At 49.2% G+C, this 19,714-nt stretch overlaps 1 protein-coding gene across 2 annotated transcripts in view; it reads right to left on the bottom strand.

Annotated features, from left to right (window-relative positions):
• The window catches only part of ASTN1 (astrotactin 1), a 315,493-nt gene that overhangs the window by 156,999 nt on the left and 138,780 nt on the right, over positions 1 to 19,714 (bottom strand). The window contains exons 3-7 of one of the 2 annotated variants that reach the window (XM_044267351.1): positions 12,705 to 13,098; positions 10,912 to 11,058; positions 9,750 to 9,857; positions 5,403 to 5,552; positions 4,149 to 4,340 (exon numbers count right to left, since the gene is read on the bottom strand). In XM_044267351.1, coding sequence (XP_044123286.1) covers positions 4,149 to 4,340; positions 5,403 to 5,552; positions 9,750 to 9,857; positions 10,912 to 11,058; positions 12,705 to 13,098 — 991 coding nt within the window. The remainder of the gene's footprint in view (positions 1 to 4,148; positions 4,341 to 5,402; positions 5,553 to 9,749; positions 9,858 to 10,911; positions 11,059 to 12,704; positions 13,099 to 19,714) is intronic. The other variant, XM_044267352.1, reaches the window with a different exon arrangement.

Raw genomic sequence — 19,714 nt, 5'->3', positions numbered from 1 at the left:
TTTCTCTGTGGCCTGGACTGCCCTCTAGAAAGATCTGGGGTAGAAGTGATTTCTGTAGATGGCAACTGAAATTTGCTTTCACTTGGGAGCCTGTGCTCCTTGCAGACCCATAAAAGCTACATATCTTGAAAAAGGCAGTGAGGGTCTGTGGCCAGGGCTGACGGGGGGCTGTGAAATCAAGCAAGTGTGTGAACCCTCCTCGGCAGCCCAACAGGCAAAACGAAGCCTGGGAATGGAGGGTTAAAAACGCTGCTGAAACCAGTTAGTCTGTGTTTCCATCAAAAGCCAAGCAAGTAAGCAAACAGATAAGCATAAGAAAAACGCATAGAAGGCACAGGAGAAGTCAACCTCTGGCTAGATCCAGCCGGGGCAAGGAGCCATTCAACTTCAGCAGTTGGCTGTTAGCCCACCTCGGCCAGAGACACACCTAAGGTCACAAGTTGGGAGGAAAATGTCAGTGCGCAGTTGGCCAAGAGCTTCCAGGCACCGGGCTTCCAGTTCTAGCTACATCACATTCCTCCCAAATCGTGTGTCGCTAGAACGTAGAAGGAAAACAGATCAGCAAGCTTCCCCCAGCTCTAGCTCTTCCGTAGACTCCTGACACGTCTTTGAAGGGTCTTTGTGGTCTCCCTAAACAGGGCTGGGGAGCTACAAAGAGGAGCATAACGACGCTTATCCTTTCTCTGCCCTTTTCCTCCTCCTGTTTCCACAGGCACCATGACAATGATCACAAATCCAGTGGCTGAAACAATACTGATTTATTTTCTTACAGTTCTGTAGGTCAGAAGTCTGACATATGTCTCACGGGGGCTAACCACCGGAAGTCCGTAGGGCTACGCTCCTTTTCGGAGCCTTGAGTGGAGGATCCATTTCTTTGCCTTTTCCACCTTCTGGAAGCCGTCCCATGCCTTATGGTGGGCCCCCTTCCTCCAGCTTCAAAGCCGGCAGTGGCTGGCTCGTAGGGTCTGGCCGCCGCCTCTGCCTCCCTCTTCCACTTTGAAGGACCCTTGTGATTGTACTGGGCCCGTCTAGGTGATCCAAGATACTCTCCTCATTTTATTTTTTTAAAGATTCACTTATTTATTTGAGAGAGAGAGAGAGAGAGCTGGAGCAAGTGGGACAAGGGGCAGAGGGAGAGAATCTCAAGCAGACTCCCCACTGAGCAGGGAGCCCAGCTCAGGGCTCGATCTCACAACCCTGAGATCACGACCTGAGCCAAAACCGAAAGTCAGATGCTTCACCCCTACTCTCCCCATTTTAAAGCCACTGGTTTAGCAACCTCAATTCATCTTTGCCAGGTAACGTAACGCATTCACAGGTTCTGGGGATGAGGAGGAGCCCACTGTCAGGGACCCAATATTCTGCCTACCACAGCTGCTCTTCTGGACCACAGCGCAGGTGATGAGTAAATACACGCTTCACTCTGGAACCCTCTGGAAGGTTGCCTGAGGATAGCTCCAGGCCCCCGAAGATGCTCCTTTGCAGGGAATGAGCGTGTGTGTTTGTGTGTTTGTGCAGCGCGTGCGTGAAGAAGTACACACGTGCCCTTGCACAGCTCCACATCTCCATATGGGCAGACCCCTCGGCATGGCTGGGAAAGCACATGTCCCAACACTATGACATTTCCAAGTGAGTTAGCTGGAGGGATGCAAAAATAACGTCGGCTTGACTTGCAGCCAATTCCCACACTCAGCTCTTTGGAGGAAGGCTCCGGGATGGAGTGTGGGAGGCGATAAAGTTTCTCAGTGATGAGCATGTGGGCTGACCACATCATCGCATGTGCGGGAAGAAAGCGGTGGGGGGGGGAGGGCTTCCATTTCCAGCATTAATGGGAATAAATGTCTCCGCAGCAGCCTTCCTCGGCTGCTCCCCCAAAGGAAGATGTTGCACCTTAGTCTCCGGTGTGGGGTGTGGGTTCCTATCTGCGGTCTCCCCCTTGGCCTTCCAGCTGGCTATTTGTTAATCGTCCCAGAGACTGGGAAACCATTGGCAGAGGAGGGCTTCCCAGAGCCATTTTCAGCAAGGATTAGAAACGAGATGTCTGGGAAGACTGAAGAGGCAGGTGATGGGAACTTCACTGTGGACAAGCAGCCGCCCCAACTCCTGGCTCGGGAAGCATGCTCAGTACTGAAGGCTGCTTCCATAGCCTTCAGGGACAAATATGTTGGATCCGACTTGGCTGGGGAAGTCACGCAACCCTCGATAATCCCACCTATGTTCAGACTTCATGATGGACGGAACATCCAGGGGGCTTTGGGTGAGTTATGTACATTCTTGGGACAATTCACATATTGATCTAAAGGAGATCATTTCTAAGACCCCTCCATGCTCAAAACACCAATCCCTTCTCTCCCCACATGTAATCACAAGTGCTTCCTGTTCTTTAAAACCTCAGGAAAACCTTCCAAGGCCCTCTGGAGATCAGGCTTGTCTCAGAAGTGAGTTTAAGCTTGTCCCAGGATCTCCCACTCCAAGTCAGCCAGGGGGAGACCAGAGACCAGCTCAGGTGCACGGAGAGGCCCTGCCTTGGAGATGAGCCCTTTTTCCTTTCTCCCGAGCACACTGGCTTTTGGGTATGGCACACGCCCATCTGTTTGATTTGGTGTTTGCCTGACAGCGTGGGAAGAGCAGTAAGCAAGCACAGTCTTAGACGTCAGATTTTAAAATGCTATACTTTCTCTTCCATATGGGGGTCTGGAATCCCTATGATGGGTCCAGGTGACAACAGCCCTTAGACCTAAGAAGGTGAACTTTGGATGTTGTAGCTGCCCGCTACTCTCCCAAAGACACACCACAACGCATCATAACAGAAGCAAGGCTCTGTCCCTTGGACTCAAACGTTACTAATATCCCTCCACCCCAGCACCTGAAGAAAATGTGCCTGTAGGGGTAGGTGCGTGCACTGTGTATGTGTGTATGTACATGTGTACTCTGTGTGTGTGCAAGTGTGTGCATGTGTGTGCCTACGTATGCATGTATATGCATGTGTATATATGCACATTTGTGCATGTATGCATATATACGTGTGCGTGTGTGTGTGCGTGGTGGAGGAGAAGGGGCTGTGCATGAGATACAGAGAGCTGGAGGAATTGGCCCCCAGTTCCCAACATTTCCTCTGGGTGTCTTAGCTGTCATTACACGCCTTCCTTTGTTCTAGGGCATCATGCTGCTCTGGGAAGCATCTATCTATGTTACTGAATCTAAAAGACCCAGATCTTGATGGAGATTGTTGGAGATGAACCCTCTTCTACAAGGAAAGTGCACAGCAACCTGGAAGGAGGGACCCATACTCCTCGGGATCGTGGAGCTCACAAGCTCGGGGCGTGCCCCCTCACGGGCCTTGTCCGCACGTGGACCCTCTTGGGGAAGCCCCAGCCCCGTCTCATAACATGGCAGCCTGAGCAATGTCTCTCCCCTTGGCCCCAGTAATCTCTCTCCTAGGATTTCTCTGAAGATATTAACTTCACATGTGCCCTGCATTTATGTGGGAAGATATTCATTTTGGTAGTATTTGTAAAAATTAAAAATTTAAAGCATCCTAAATGTCAACGAATAGGGAACTATTTAAATGAGCTATGGTATGGCCATACAATGGAATACCTAATAGCCATTAAAATTATGTTATTGGGGAATATTTAACGGTTCTGGAAAATTTTCATGATAGAATGTGAAGTGAAAAACTCAAGAAAGAGCTACTGGATGTAGCGTGCTTATAAGTCTCTCAAACTCATGCACAGATTAAAGATCGGAAGGAAGGACGTTATGATTTTAAAGCGATTTCTCCAGGAGAGAGAATTATAGATGATTATCATTTTCTTCTATAAGCTTTCTTAAATTTTCCAAATTTTCTACAATAAACATGCATTAAAAGGTCTAGGCCCAGCGGCTGACATCCGCTGGCAGGATGCCAAATGGATGGTGGAGGTCGTCCTAGACTGGCCTGTCTGGGATGCAGAATGTGGGCTACAAATAGGGTACTTCCAAGGCTTTCTGCCTGAAGCCGCCACATTCTAAGCCAACGGGCTCAGGAGCCCCCGCACACTGGCAGCTTGCACGACCTAGGCCCCCGAAGGCAATGGAGACATTGGGAGAAGATGGTCGGGGTTTCCAGGGGGGTGATTGCAAGAGGCACAAACTCTGACAGTTACCCGCTGCCCGGTGCTCCTGCCTACCAGTTTCGGGGTCGCATTGGTGTTCACAGGGGTCCAGGAGCCGCCGGGCACAGAGGTCCATGGCCCAGGGCCCACTGGAGTTCTGCTGAGAGAAGAGAACCACTTGAGCTGGGTTCAGCCAGTCACTGGCATCCAGCTGGCTCCCCTCCAACAGGATGAACCGGCTCCCTGCGGGAGAGAGAGAAGAGGAATGCCTGGACATGCACACGACAACACACACACACACACACACACACACAACACACACGCAAGTGTGCGCACGTGCGGGCCAGCGTCCCTCAAGACAGAGTAAGGGACACTCCACAGATCGGCCCAATCCCGAGGTCATGACGCCTACCAGCCCTGGCCTGTCATGACCCCCGAGCGAGGGATCAGCAGTTAGAGGCTCGGCAACCACTTGGACCTCCTCCTGGCCTTGCTGGATCCCATCTCTTTCAGGGTGGGCCCCGGGAATTATCGGGCAGAGCCACTCTGTGATGGCCACAGCATGACTCCATCAGACCCAGACCCAGCCACAGGCACTGGCATTCACCCAAAGAGCAGGGACCTGCCGCCGGGCCTCCACTTGCCATCAAATAGCAGGCCCTCTAATGGCGCGGACAGTCCCCACCTGTTTCCAGCCTTCTAGCGGCGAGAGAAGAGACTTTAACAAGTCAATTAGGTTCTCTGGGCTTCAAGAAATCAGGACCTCTGGAACCCGTACAACTCCCTCATTCTACTGGGGTCCCCCTCGATGAAAGGAAATTATTGCTTCAGAGTTCTAGGCTTTTAGCAAGTTACTGCAATTAGGAATTTCTCACCCGGGCATACCAAACCAAAGCGTGGTTGGTTCTTAACCCCTTCCAAGTTCCCAGTTAGCTTCTCCCTTCCCAAAAGCCAGAGAATCTCTCGGTGTCTATCTGCCTGTATCCAGCATGCTCTGTAATTCTCTACCTAGACAGGGGTTTATTTGAAAGCAAACAGAAATGAGAAATTGGAGTGGGCATAGAGAAGAGGAGGTAATCTGTTCACTTTTGTGTTGTTGTTTTGTTTTGTTTTGAACCTGCTTTCTGATTTTGTCTGTGGACCATCCAAAGCCTTACTTATGTGTCCTAAGCCTTACTTATCTGGGTTTGTTTTTCCCTCACTTACAGTAATAAGTAACAGTGATGCCTGGCTTCTCTATCTTCCTGGCCCAAGATGAAAACTTCCCCTTTGAGGAGGAAGCCACATCCTCGGAAGCGAGCTTACCATCGGCGATGAGGTGCTCGGGGACATGCAGGGTGATTTTGACAACGAGGGGGCAGCTGACGTGAGAAGAGCACACGAGGCCGATCACACAGCTGGTGATGCTAATCAGCGTCAAGGTGGTCTTATTCACAGGACTTCTGGGAGAGCCCACTGGAAGCAAGATACAAGCAAGACACACAGTGGTAAGAATCTTGGCAGTGGGGGACCAGTCTGGCCTTCTGATGCCCAGCCCAGCCAACAGGGGAGGCAGTGGGCAAACCTAGTCCAGGCAAAGAATGTTTCAGCTCACAACCCCAATGAGCTTCATCCTCATGGAACAACACCATGATGTCAGCTGTAGTCAAAAGGGCTTAGCATGCTAATGGTCCTCGGGGTCAACAACGATCAGCTGTGTGCAAGTTCTCCACGCTTTTCCTGGGACAGGTTCACAAAGAAATCATAGAGGAGGGCATTCTCCCCTGCTACCCACCTGACTGAGCTCCAACCTCTTGCCCAAGGGTGGTAAGGATGCTTCCACCCCAGTCTAGAAGTCTCTGCACTTCTCACGGCTTCCCATAGAGGGCGCTCTCACAAACCAGCTCCTTCCACCCAGGGCTCAAACTACTTCTCCAACTGCCTCTTAAGGAACTTCCCAAACTCTGTGGGTGGGAGTCCTACAGGTCAATCTCCTTCCCGAGGACCGGGAATGAGGAAAGTCTGCTCTCTCTGTGTAGAGGATGTTGTCATGCCTGAAGGGTCCCCCCAGTCCTGCAGTGACTGGGGTGACATTATAAATGGAAGCCTAGTGAGCAAAGAAGGATGCCGAGAAGGCACTTGCAGGCGGTTGCGAACAAGAATAGGAAGGAAGGTTTCTTGGTGTGTCTTTGTTTTTGGTTTTTGTGAAGAGGATAAAATGGTAGTAATAAGAGGAATGTTTCACACGGAGGCAGAACAGATGTGGGAAAGTAAGAAAGCAAGGCAAGTGGTCAATAGAAATGTGTCCTTTGTCATTTTCTAATGGTCTGGTCTGTGTTGGCATTTATGACTGATAGAAATAAAAGGCATCTATTATGTCAGACAGCAGGTAAATTGCTTTGCATACCTTTTTTTATTTTTATTATTTGCTTCCTTAGAATAAATCTAGGAGTCTAGACAGTAACTACCCACTTCACAGGTAAGGAAAATAAGTCTCACAGAGATCAACCTTAAAATGACAGTAAAAATTTACAAAGCATAATTCTGCATCAGGCGCCAGTGTGCGGGCTTTACGTGGCTCATGTCATTTAACGAGGACCACGGTCTGATGAGGCAGCTCCCACAGAGAGACCGTCAGAGAGGCGACAGGGCACGTCCAGGGAAAAGCCACTGCTAAGGAGCCAGGACAGAGGCAGGGGTCCGGCTGGGGCACCATCCCCGAGATGAGGCACTACTCAATCTTTGGGCCTGGGGGAGTCTTTGGGAATCTTTGCCTCCCTCTTCCTCTGATTTCCACCACCTGCAGAATGCGCCCTGAGCTACTTGGTTTCTCCAGTCGGAAGACTCCACCTTGTCTGACCCCGCCCCCGGCTCTATAAGCCACGCCCTCCCCCTCCTCCGATACCATTAAATAGGTTTCCATCTTGGGTCCAAAGTCTCCCTTGCCTTCATTCTCTCCGTCCTGACCCGAGCCCAGCATCGCACACCTGGACAGCAGCAACAGTCGTGTGCCCAGTCTCCCTGCCTCAACCTTCCCACCCTTGCCTCCCCAGAGGTGTCCTTTGCACAGCTGAGTGGACCAGTGAGATGCTCTTGAGAAGCCTCCAGGGGCGCCAACTGAAGGGTTAGGTCCAAGTCCTCCGGTCAAGGCACATGCTGTCTCCTGCTCGTCCGGCCTTATTTCCTAAGCAAACTGCAAACCTGCACCGTACGCTTCATTCTAGTAAACCCTTTCCCACTCTCTCACTAGACCATTATCGTTTATGTCTCTGTGACTTTGCACATATCATTTCCTCCTCCGCAGAATGCCATTTTGTCACCTTGTCAGCCTGGTATACACCTACTCTTCAAGTCCCTGCTCCAACAGCATCTCCTTGTAAACACTTCCCTGAAACCTTTGAGAGCAGATTCTCACTCATCCCCTGCTGCTCCTCTAGCCCTGGGAGCACCCTGCTGTTAAAGCTTTTATCACACAGCGTTGTCACTGTTTACGGGCACTTGCCGCTGCTCTCACGTGATTGCAGTGACTTGCTACTCAGCTTCTCGCCTCCCTGGTCCTTCTGTACCATCGAACCATCCTCCAGCATCTCTGCCTGGCTTCCAAACGTCCAGTGGTTCCCTGTGACCTACAGAACCAAGTGCAAACTCATGGCCCAGGTGCGATCCTGGGGGATCTGGCCCGGTATCCAGCCCCGTCCCCACTACCCTGTGGCCTGTGTTCTTACCCTTGCCATACAGAACTGCTTTCACGTGCTTAAAAATACCATGTTCTTTTGTGCCTTCCAGGCTTTCTAGATGCCGTTTTCCTTACTAGGTTGTCCTTACCCTAGATTATGCTTTTTCAATAAATTCTATATGCTGTATATAACCCAGGTCTAATTATTCTCTCCTTCTTTGTCTCCTATTGCTGCCAGGTAGAATGACCTGTTCTGTCCTCTGAGTACTCATTTTACTTTATTTATAATATTAAATTAGGGCTTATCACCGTGCCGTGTTTCCATGTTTCTACCTCCATCACAAAGCCTGACCTATGGCAGGTGAGTTATAAAATTTGCCGGCCTGATTGATGTATTCAGTTCAATTCAACAAACACTTACAAGCATCTATTATAGGCAAAATCCTTCGCTGGGCACTTTGGAAAAGTAAATTAGATATGCCCATCCCTAAGAAGCTTACAGTCTACTTGATAGCAATAAGCAGTTCATGGACTAGGAGAGCTTGGTATTTTAAAGAAACAGTTTGATGCTGCAAAGAAACTCATTCTAATTCATTACTACGGCTCTTCTTAAACAGGATTTTATTAAAGCAGAACACGCCCTGTTCAGGGTCGGATGGGCCAAGGTTCACTATCTGCTGTATATTAATAGCTAAAGAGGATCAAGGATCCACATTCTCCCCTCAGGGATACTGGGGCATCAGACGTTAGGCTGCCCAGAGCCCCACTGATCTCTTGAGGAAAATGGTGGGAAGGACTTTTGTCCTGATAGTAGCAAACCTTAGAGAAGCTGCAACTGAAGCATTAAAAGGGATGCATGCTCCCAGTCTCTGGGAAGAATGCCCTCAGTGTGGAAGGAACCCGAGTAGAGGTAGGAGAGAGCCAAAATGTAAATGTCTTTGGGTGGGGTGTGGGGCATTGGTTGATGATGGGCTGGGGAAAATGCCATTGGGTATAACACAAGGGGAGGCCACTCAATCATCCTCCACTCTATCTCAGTGGGTCCCTGTCTGAAATTCCTTACGATGGAGTATCGCATAAGCCTGAAGCCGCACTGCAGAGAGATCTGGGAGCGATGACAATGACGGCTGCACAGAGCTCTGCCAGTCACCCAAAGAGCCCATTTTAATATAATTTAATGATCGGAGCCCAGTGTGTGAGGTATTGTTAACATGCTTTGTATATGAGGAATCAGACTCAGAGAAGCTGTTGTTCTCCTCCCATATCACACAGCAAGTAAACAGAGAAGCCTGTTGAACCCAGACTTCCCTCAGTGACAACAGCGCTCCCAGCAAGGCCACGGGCAGTGGCACCTCACTGTCACAGCCACACGTGACACAGGAGCAGGGGCCCACTGAGCATCTGTGCGGAAGGACGGCACTACCAGGGCTGAGAAGAGTGTGTGAGCTCCCCGCGACCCTGCCGGGAGAAAGGAGGGCACTTGGAGGCTTGGGGGTCCCGTGATTCCACCGGGGAGGGGACGAAAGGCCAAATACCGTTGCAGACAGATCACAGATCATTCCTCGGCGACCCTGCCCCCCAACCGCTGCCTCCCCAGTCCCATGGCCCGTGTGGCCGGGTAAGCAAGGGGACATATACCGTCCACATTTTCACATACAACACACTTTATCAACTTTATTTCCTGTGTCTAAACAGCAAAATATGACTCCTGAGGCTTCCAGAAGGAATTGAGAGTCTTCTGACCAAGAAATAGCCTTTCAAACAACTTGAAAACTTGTTTGAGAGTGCCATTATCTGGGAGAGATGATTCTCGGAAATTTTCCACTCTAGGCTCTTCTTTCTTCCTTAGGAGGAAACACCAGCTGTGGTCCAAGGGATGCTTCTTGCAGAAACTGGCTTCGGTCCACACAGCCCCCAGCCTGACCCAGCCCCTCTGCAGCTCCTCGGCTCCCCTGCCCGGAGCCCCGCCACCCGCTGTGCCTCTCCAACCTTCCCACCTCGGCTGCGCCTCCGGCTCCGCGAGGGGTCGGTGTAGAAGGTCAGCTGGGGGTCGTTTTCTGTCTCAGTGCCAGAATCCCCTTCAGGGCTCAGGAAGGCAGAACCAGCTGTAATGAAAAGAAGCACAGCACAGTCGACATCTTCAGTTTTTCCTTCGTGACACCAAATCACTGGGCAAGTTCAGGAGAAAAATCGATAAAGACAAGAGCAGGTTGGCCGACAGCTTGGGAGGAAGAGGCACGGACCCTGGAGCTTTCGGATACACAGACCGATTGAAGAAGTGGACCTTCTCACGCCAGTGGTCACCGGCGCCCACCCCCACCAGCCCGGGCTCACCCCCACCCCGAGATGGGCCCCTCCCAGCAGCATTGCCCGACAGGACCTTCAAGGATGGTGGGTGGGAAGGGATGGAAGGGAAACTTCCCTCCTCCAAAGTTCGGATGTTATATTTTTGCTTTTCTCTGGTCCTAGAATTAATATACATTCAGTGGAGAAAAGAGGGAAAAAATAATAAAGAGAATGCACAGAAACGTGCACAGGGAACAACACCCAATGTCCTCTAAAGCCTGTCAATCAGAGAAAAACTCCGTTCACACTTGACATATATGCTCTCTGTCTTTTTCTGACATAGAAGTAGATAAAGGCTTTTTAATCTCCCCTTACAAATGGCATTTTGCTGTACCTTCCATTTTATAGTCTTGGGGTTTTTTTTCCCCCCATTTAATAAATGGGTGCGCAACTTTCCATATGAACAAATATGGATCTATCTTATCATCCTAAATGACCGCATGAGAAGCAGCCGGACAACAGACAGATGTGCAGGTAGTTAACCGATTCCCTATTGATGGACACTTAAGCTATTTCCAATTTTTCGCTCTTTTAAACAATGTTGTGATGAACAGCCTTTTACACACAGCTCTGCGCACTCGTCCAATTATTTCCTAAGGATAAATGCCTTGTTTATGAGATTACTTGGTTAGAAGGTTTGTGCATTGAAGTTTTTTTGGCTAAGTAACACCCAACAGGCTTCCAGAAAGACTGGGCCCAAACACACACCCTATAGCCATGCCTGAGAGTTGGGGGTCCAACCTATGAGTGGTCCTGCCTCTACCGATGTTAAGGAATCCGCCACCCGCAAGCCAAGCCATCAGAGGCAGATACCTCTCGCCTTGTTGTTGATGCGCTTTCGCTGGCTGCTGGAGGTGTGCGAGAGCAGAGTAGCTTGCTGGTGGTTGGAGTCCACGGGGCTGGTGGCAATGATGTTATCCTTGTACTTGTTCATCAGCGACAGCTTGGCATTGTCGCTTCCTGCAGAAGGAGAAGTCAAGGCAAACGCTTTCAGAGAAAAGGCTAGAAGAAAGTGGAGCATGGAAAGCTGCCCGAGTTTCACAGAACTGAAATAAGGAAACTTTAAAGCGAGAGATTGGCAGAGAGTAAACACACCTCTGATTTCTGCAGGGCTGCAAAACTGAGGGAGGAGAGAAGGAGAGAGATGACAACCGAAAACCCAAGTCCACTGATTCTGAATTGATTCGGGTCACCGCATGTGGCCCGCTGGCAAGAGACAGACAACGGATTCCTTTCTCTCGGGTGGCACAGAGTTTTAAAAAGAAGCTGAATTTGAGTGCATTCAAGCAGAAAACGCCCTCTCCTCTTCCATTCCAGTTCACACCGTTCCCTGTGGTCTGACACCATTACTATTCGTATTTGCAGTAGTGGCTGCTCCCCGAATTCCTTAGAGTTTGGAACCCCATGAGCATCACATGGGCTTTGCACCACACCAGGTGCCATGGAGAATATAAGGCATTGACCACAGGTCTCTTATCCTCAAGGACTTCCCAGACTTTAAATCTCATTAAGAAGTAGCTATTCATATAGGATCTCTCCTAGATACAAAGCAGAATGGAGACTTTTTTTTTTTTTAAAAAGATTTATCTATTTACTTAAGTGGTTTGGAAGGGGCAGAGGGAAAGAATCTTCAAGCAGACTCCCTGCTGAGCATGAAGCCAGATACGGGGCTTGATCTTACGACCCATGAAATCACGACCTGAGTTGAAACTGAGACTCAGATGTTCAACCGATGGGACCGCCCAAGTACCCCATAATGGAGACTGCCGTGATGTGCTTTCCCTCTTTTCAAGCCCCACTGAAAGTCTATATATCTTCAGCAATATTCCGTATGAAAAATGTCTTCTTTAAAGATAAAGGAGCAGTTTTTGAGGGATCACTGTCTTGGGGTTTTCTTTATGAGGAGTTGTTTATTTACGGAAATTTCAGAGAAAGAGACAGGAGGGCCACTGTAGAAGAAAAGTACAGTGATTTCCTCTCTGCATTTTGTTGACCCCGTTTGGCTCAGCCCTATCGGGCCCAAGTCTTTTCCACCAAGCATCTCTATAGAAACACAAGGCATGTAGGCTCGGACAGCCTGACTGCATTCCTCATCTTTGAAGAAGTACGACCCTTGTGAGGACCACAGAGGCATGGCTAGACAACCCAACTAGCCACTCCCAGCCCAGACCAAGGTCTTCAGAGTCCTAGAAAAGACCAGCACCTCTGCCCCTTCCACACCAGTGGATAAATAAATCACCTAAGCAAACATGTGACTTGCAAAAATGCCCTACACACACGATCTCTCTCGCTAGCTTCTTATTTCCCTGGGGCCTGCTCTATTATCTATGGAAAAGGCTCTATCTGACCCCCTCTTCCATTGGATATAAAGGCATCTCTGCTTCCAGTGCAAAGGGGAAGTGGAGAAGGATTCAGTGTATACTGGTTCTTCTGACTTCTCACATTGGAACACAGCTCCCCTGGTCTCAGGAAAGCATGTACCCTTCTGGCCCACCTGGGAAAGGACACAGGTGCATGGCATCATGCAGGACAACTGGCCCCCAGGGTAGAGAAGCTGGTTCCCTCCTCTCTCCCTAGTTCCCCAAGAGGAGGAGCGACTTGCCTACCTGGGGTGAGGTCCATCCCCGCCTTCTCGTTGCAGCCCTGCAGGGAGTCCAGGGTGCGGGTGACCTGGCTGGCAAAGTCCTCCCCTCCATTCATACACTCCCTCTGCAGGTGGTGGCGCAGGTCCGTGATGTCGTACTCATAGCCGTCCAGGATGGGGGTCTCCCGGATGCTCAGGGTGCCGCTGGAGTTGTGGCCCTGCACGCGGGCATTGCGCAGACTCTCCCGTCCGTGCCCGCCGATCAGCACAGAGGGGATGTAGTGAATCTCATTGGCCGCCTCGGCGCTGGCACTCTTCTGGGGCTGAGGCACCCGGCGGCGCTTGCACCAACGCCGGCGAGTGTACAAGATCATCACCAGGCACAAGATGGACAGCAGCAGAGCAATCATGCCACCCTGGGGAGAAAGGACAGTAGCCGTGGGAAGATGGGTGAGCTCATCCCACCAAGAGGCATTGCCCCTCCCCGACCACCATCCATCACTCACTCATTAACCCCTTCACCCCAGTGCGGGATGCACTTAGACCAAGCATCACTCAGCAGCAAAGGGCCAGTCCATGGTGACGGGTGTTGAAGGAAAATGGAGGAAAGATGGAATTGGGGTGAACAGTGACTCATTTAAGTAATCCAGGGCTGCTTCGTGCCTTAGCAAACAATGTGAAAGAGAGGGGTGTGTGTGTGTGTGTGTGGTTTCAGTTGTAGAAAAGGGGGAAAAGGGTTACGTCAATGATCAGTGAGTCCCCCCAATTTGAAACCTCAACGTCTGCCTCTATATAATGGAGAAGGTGCCACTTAGCCTGGGGAGGCGGTGGTAAGGACTACGTTAGGGAATGGTGCACAGCGCCTAACAGACTGTGCCCCATGGAATCAGGGATGGCCTCACCCTGGACTTAAATGTCACCATAGGAGTATGGGAAGACCATCACCAATCCAAAGAGACCCAATGTCCGTTAGGGATTTATAGGCAAGTGTGCAGTGGGCCCTCAACATCTGAACATGACTGTTGAGCTCACTATGGCTTTAGGGAACAGCTTATTCCCACTTGCACAGTCCTGGGTGATCAATCTCCCATTCATGCTTGAGCGAGGGATTGAGACCCATGTCCTGGAGTCAGGCTGGCAGAGAGTTTCCTTCTGAACCTACTCCTCCTCCCAGGGCATCCCCTGAGGCCACTCCTTAAACACCAGGACTCCACTTGGTGGTCTAACAGAGGCCAGATGCCATGCTTGGTGACACTGAGCATGTCACTTTGACATCTAGGGGTACTTGGTGGGGGGGGCTCTGCACACTCATTGCTCCCCAGTGCACCAAGGGCATAAACCTTCCAGTGCGTGGTCTGTATTCACTCCCTTTATTTTGGTCACTTTTCCTCCAAACCTGTTTCATTAGGTGGGGCTGTGCCAAATAGATCTGCTCTCTCTCGACCTGGGCTTCAGTCATTGCCACCCCATTCCCCAGGCTAGAGATAAAAACCTCCTATGAATTCCCAGGGCCCCCCCCCCAAGGCTGGGTCAAGATTATCCCCTCAAACTCACGAACAGGGGCTTTCTCTAGTCTTGTGAGAATTACATCTTGAATTTATAAAGTTCCTCTCCCAATAAATTTTCCCATTTACCATCCCTCCCTCACCAGCACCATGAGCAAAGCAGTGTATGCGCGTGTGTGTATCTGCACACGCGCGTGCGCACGCATACATACATACATACACACACACACACACACACACACACACACGTTGTTGCTTTCAGACAGGCACAGAGCAGCTGAGACAAGAAGCAACAGAGTCAGTTGCCAAGTGACAGATCATGTCAGGCAGATTTTCGTGGACATACACTGGCCTCCAGGTATTTCAGATTTTTCCTTTATCTGTGAGACGGTTTCTCCTGGTGAAACCTCTCATGCAAGTAGACAGAGACCGTAAGTATGAAGCTGCCCCAGTTGCAGTGTGGGTGGGAGAGCGGGGACAAGTATTCCAGGTCACGGCCGACTGTCACCTCCCTGCAACCCACTGTCCCTCCAGGCACCCCTGCATACCCCTGCCCCAGTGTCACAGCCGAGCCCCCGAGCCTGAGCCCCGCACCCGCATGCCGAGAGCCCGTGCTTGAGTCCAACCCACTTGTTTCTCTGCAATCCCTTTATCTCCGAGTCAGACCCGCCATCCTTTCCTTCACCCCAAATTGAAATTGCAACAATAGGCAATTAAGCCACACAGAAAGAATAACTTCCCGAGTGAGAGAAGTTGTCAGACATTGAATTAGGCTAGTGAAAGCGAGAGGTAATTTTATTCCCTAAAGAGCTCTAAGAGCAGTATAAACATCAGTCTCCAAGGAATGGCTGAAACACCATCCTTCCGCACACACAGAGGGGTTCGGGGAGCCCCTCCGTGCTTCCCCACAAGGTCCCTCTCAGAGGATCACAACAGGGTGATGATTGGAGGTAGGCGGCAGGCTGATTCCCATATTTTGCAGGAAGACAGCAAAAACAACTGTCTGGTTTGGGGCTGTTAATATGTATCAGACACGTGTTTTAAAAGCTCCAGGCTTTTTCTGCCCAGAGGTAGGGTCAACTACTTGTTTAGGTTAAGCAACTTGTTCAAGGGCACAGAGCAAATACACAGTAGTTCCGGAATTCCGGAATGGGAACACAACGCTTCTCGTGGCTGAGCTTCTGTGTCTAACCGGGGCTGCAGCGACCCCGCACACCCCCCACCCCGTGAGCGGGGTGTCCCACAGATCGTCAGTGGGTGGGGTGCGGGGAGGGTGGACGAGCCCACTCACATCTAGCCTCGCTTCTCAAAGGGCACGTCTAGCAGACGGTTGGTCCGAAGAGGCACCGTCATAAACAAAGGCCCTCTCGCCCAGCACCCACCAAGGGTCCAAACCCAAGACTGGTTGGCAGTGGAAGGACAACCCTCGCGTTTCAAGGTCTCCCTGCTCAAATAAGACAACGTGCACCACACATCATTACATGCCTGAAGGATGCCATTAGATCCTTATTTAGTTAAATTTCCACAAAGAAATTTGTTTTCTCTTTCAGCTGTGAGACCCGTTGAAATTCTCGGGGTTTAGCTCCTCCTCTTCTGATGAAGAAACGATGGCCCAGAGAAACCACAGAAGCGGGTAGTGCAAAGGGGTTCCAGCCCGCCCCTCCTTGTGGCACTGCTCTCTTAGGTACTTCTAAACTTCCCTTCACCCCGTGTGGCCCTAGACATTCCATTAGGAATATTTTAGATCTATTACTTTTTAACTATTTTATTTATTTATTTTTAAATCAGACAGAGTGTGAGCATAAGCAGAGGGAGTGGCAGGCCAAGGGAGAAGCATGTGGCAGGCAGGCAGAGTAGCAGGCTCCCTGCTGAGCAAGGAGTGCAATGTGGGACTCGATCCCAGGACCCTGGGATCACGACCTGAGCGGAAGGCAGCCGCTTAATTGGCTGAGCCACCCAGGCGTCCCTATGTCTATTTATTTTTAAATAGCAACTTATAGGGAGCTAGAACCCCAGTGTTTGATTGGCTAAGCCAGTGTATTTAGCACCAATAACCTCGCTTTATTGAAACGTTTCCCCTGCTTAGACTCAGTGATTCCCAACAACCTTGGGTCTTTCTTAATCGGTTACTGGTAATGAGCTCCAGCCCCCACAGGAAGCTCAACACAGACACAGCAAAGAGGAGGAGATCTTCAGGCATTCGAGCTGCGGTACGGGTTCTCCGCTTCTATAACCCAAAGCGGTGGCAGGTGTCACAACACTCAGCAATGATTTACTGAGGATTATTATGTAAATGATCACATATATGTTATATGATACTAACATGGAATATGATTTCATCACATTTTGTAATAATCGTAATCTGTAAAATCACTATACAGAAATCCCTGCGAACTGCTTGTCTGCTCTGTCCGGTGAGAGGGTCCTCGGTAGGAAGGAGTAGGGAGAAACCCTCTGCTACCCTAGGAGAATGCATACACGCAGCCACCTTGACAGCTTTACTTGGACAGCGAGGACCTGGAAATCTAGTGCTCATGTTTGATTGCTTTTCCATCCCTGTGATAAACCACGGTTCTTTGATCTTGCTTGATTTCTAACCACTCTACTTCCGCGGAGAATTTTATGCAGCTTCCATTTAAGTCAGAGAGGATCTACTGTTTTTCTGGCAAATGATCTCATGGAACAAGAAGGTGGCAGTTGAAATGGAAAGAGCTACGGCAAGGAGCTTCCTGATAACCAAGTCAAAAAGGGAAAGGTAAGCTGCACACATCTTGCTTTGTCTGATGGGATAAAGTTGGGTGGGAGGAACAAACATCCTCCAGACCTTCCAGTCCAGCTAGACTTGCAGCTGGGGTAGTGCAGGAACACATGGACAAGCATGGCTGCTACATACAGGGGGGCCTTACAGAAAGCAAGCAGGCGCTCCTGGCTTTTGCAGTTCTGTTCTACCTGAGCGGCGCTGAGAAGGTGATCTTCATTTATGTGAGTTAGCTTCAACTTCTGTGGCATTCAAAACAACAACAAAAAAAAATTCTATGGCATTCAAAGCAAAATCATTAGGATATATGTGGACCCAACGGCAAGTAACGAGTCACAAACTTAGAATATTCAAAAACAAATAACAATTACTGCAGGGTATGGAATTGTTTTGTTCTTTATTCATCTTTTTCATGAGTTTTCTGATTATTCTATTGATTTTCCTCAAAACTGTTAACATTTAATAACCAGAAGCACGTTTGGGGTATATGAGACCTCCACATCCATAAACAAGTTGCATGCAAAAAAAAAAGTGGCATTTAAAAATATTTTTTTCTTTAAAAATCAATAAATCATTTCTACTGGCTCTAATAGAGATTTTTAAAAAAATGAAATCAGCTTTTATTTTATTATGAAACTGACATTTTTGGCACTTACCTGAGAGAACAGTATGAGTTTTGTCAGATCATTTGCAGATTTTGAAATCTTTGTGTAACAATATTTTATATAACAGTGATGGTGATTGCCCAGGGACAGAAAGTTCTAAGCAGATCTCCCTTTTATGCTCATCCCAACCATGCATGGTAACCACAGACTGACTCATTATCAGACCTATGTATTTGTCCTGGGTCTAGGCCACACCTCCCTCCCTGAGCCAACTCCTTCTTATCCTTCTAAGTCAGTTCAGTGACATAACCTCAGCCAATTCTTCCCTAGTTTCACTGACCTATCCACAGATTCCTCCACATCACTCTGACCACAACTAATTATCCATCTCATCTACTAGATAACAGACTTCATGAAAGCAGGAGCCACTAAGCTCCAGGGCCAAGCATGGGGCATGGCATAAAGGGGTTTAGTAATTATAGAAGGAAGGGGGGGAGGGAGGAGAGGTCAACCGTGAATGTATTTCTTTTTTTTTTTTTTTAAGATTTTATTTATTTATTTGACAGGTAGAGATCACAAGTAGGCAGAGAGGCAGGCAGAGAGAGATAGAGAGAGAGAGAAAGAGGGGAAGAAGCAGGCTCCCTGCTAAGCAGAGAGCCCGATGCGGGGCTTGATCCCAGGACCCCGAGACCACGACCTGAGCCGAAGGCAGAGGCTTAACCCACTGAGCCGCCCAGGTGCCCCTGAATGTATTTCAATACAGACATCTTCTATGCGCTTGCCAGCAAAGCTTACTCAAGTCAGTTGCTTACGTAACTCATTCATTCAATTCATTGCTCAATCGTTCAAGTATACACGCCCTTGGAGAAGGCATGTTTCTAGCGATCGCTGTGATGGAGATACCGTAGTGAATCATACAGGGATGGTCCCTGATCTCGTGGACTTTACATTCAAGTTTGAGGAAATAATCTGTGTAATTTGGTTTTTAAAGGTAAGTGCAGCCACAAAAGGAAGATGAAAACAGATCACAAGGGCTGGAAATGTCATCACCCCCATAACAGAGGAACTGTGGCCGCTGAAGTTACCTTGGACTGGAGACAGGACTCCAGGGAATTCCCTCGGGGCCGGTGCAATCCTTCCCTCCCCGATCCATATCGTATGATCAGTAAATCCCAGAATAAAGAATCTCACTCTATCAAATGTCACCAGAGTGTAGGGAGTCACCTGGGTTCTGTGAACCCTTGGCAGAGAGACAGAAAAGCTGAGATTATGTTTCCAGCTACCATCTGTCAAGGGACTGTAGCCAATCAATCAGTTCACATTTCAAAGCTTCATTTCACCCTAGGAGTAACCAGAAGACTGAGTCTGAGACATAATTAATTATCCCTCAAGGCAACTGGACACACTGAATTCAAATTATAATCCTCAAGGAATTAAATGGTGGTTAGAAAATAAGAATGAAATAAGGCAAGTTTGGTGGTGCATGTCTCCTACGTTCATCCAGTAACAACACCTGAGGGTGTGGGGCAAAGCCCCTCTTTCATAGATGACAGTGATCACTGACATCTATCTCTGGCTTTCAAACGAGACAGACCAAGAGGAGAAAAACTACGTAAGCCCACATGGCATCGCTGATCACGCTCTAATCTAGATCCAAATTTCCAGGGGCAGAAAACAGGTGAGGTATATAGATGACTTTTCAAGGACTCCTCTGACCCTGTGTTTCAGAGCCCAGTGGAAACCTAGACCTAAGTTTCGAAGAGCATAGAGGTTACCAACAAAACAGCAGGGCTAGCCAGCAAAAGGACTCCATGCACGTTGCCCAACACTTTTTTTTTAAGACTTTTATTTATTTATTTGAAAGAGTGCACACGCATGCACACGTGTGGGGGGAGGGGCAGAGGGAGAAGCAGACTCCCCGCTGAGCAGGGATCTATCCTGGGACTTTAGGATCATGACCTGAGCCGAAGGCAGCCGCCTAACCGACTGAGACACCCAAGCATCCCTCAAGTTGCATAACTTCTTCAAACCTTCCCCAGGCTTTCATTTGGCAAATGAAATGACTGAAAGAAATGAATCGACTCTTCCAACTTGACGATTTTCTGATTGTTCATATGATCCCTGATAAACTGGAACTGGCTCTCAGAGGTAAACTACTTGTGGA

Source organism: Neovison vison, chromosome 10 (assembly GCF_020171115.1).
Source record: "Neovison vison isolate M4711 chromosome 10, ASM_NN_V1, whole genome shotgun sequence".
Lineage (NCBI taxonomy): Eukaryota > Metazoa > Chordata > Mammalia > Carnivora > Mustelidae > Neogale > Neogale vison.
This window is presented reverse-complemented; position numbering and strand designations above follow the sequence as displayed.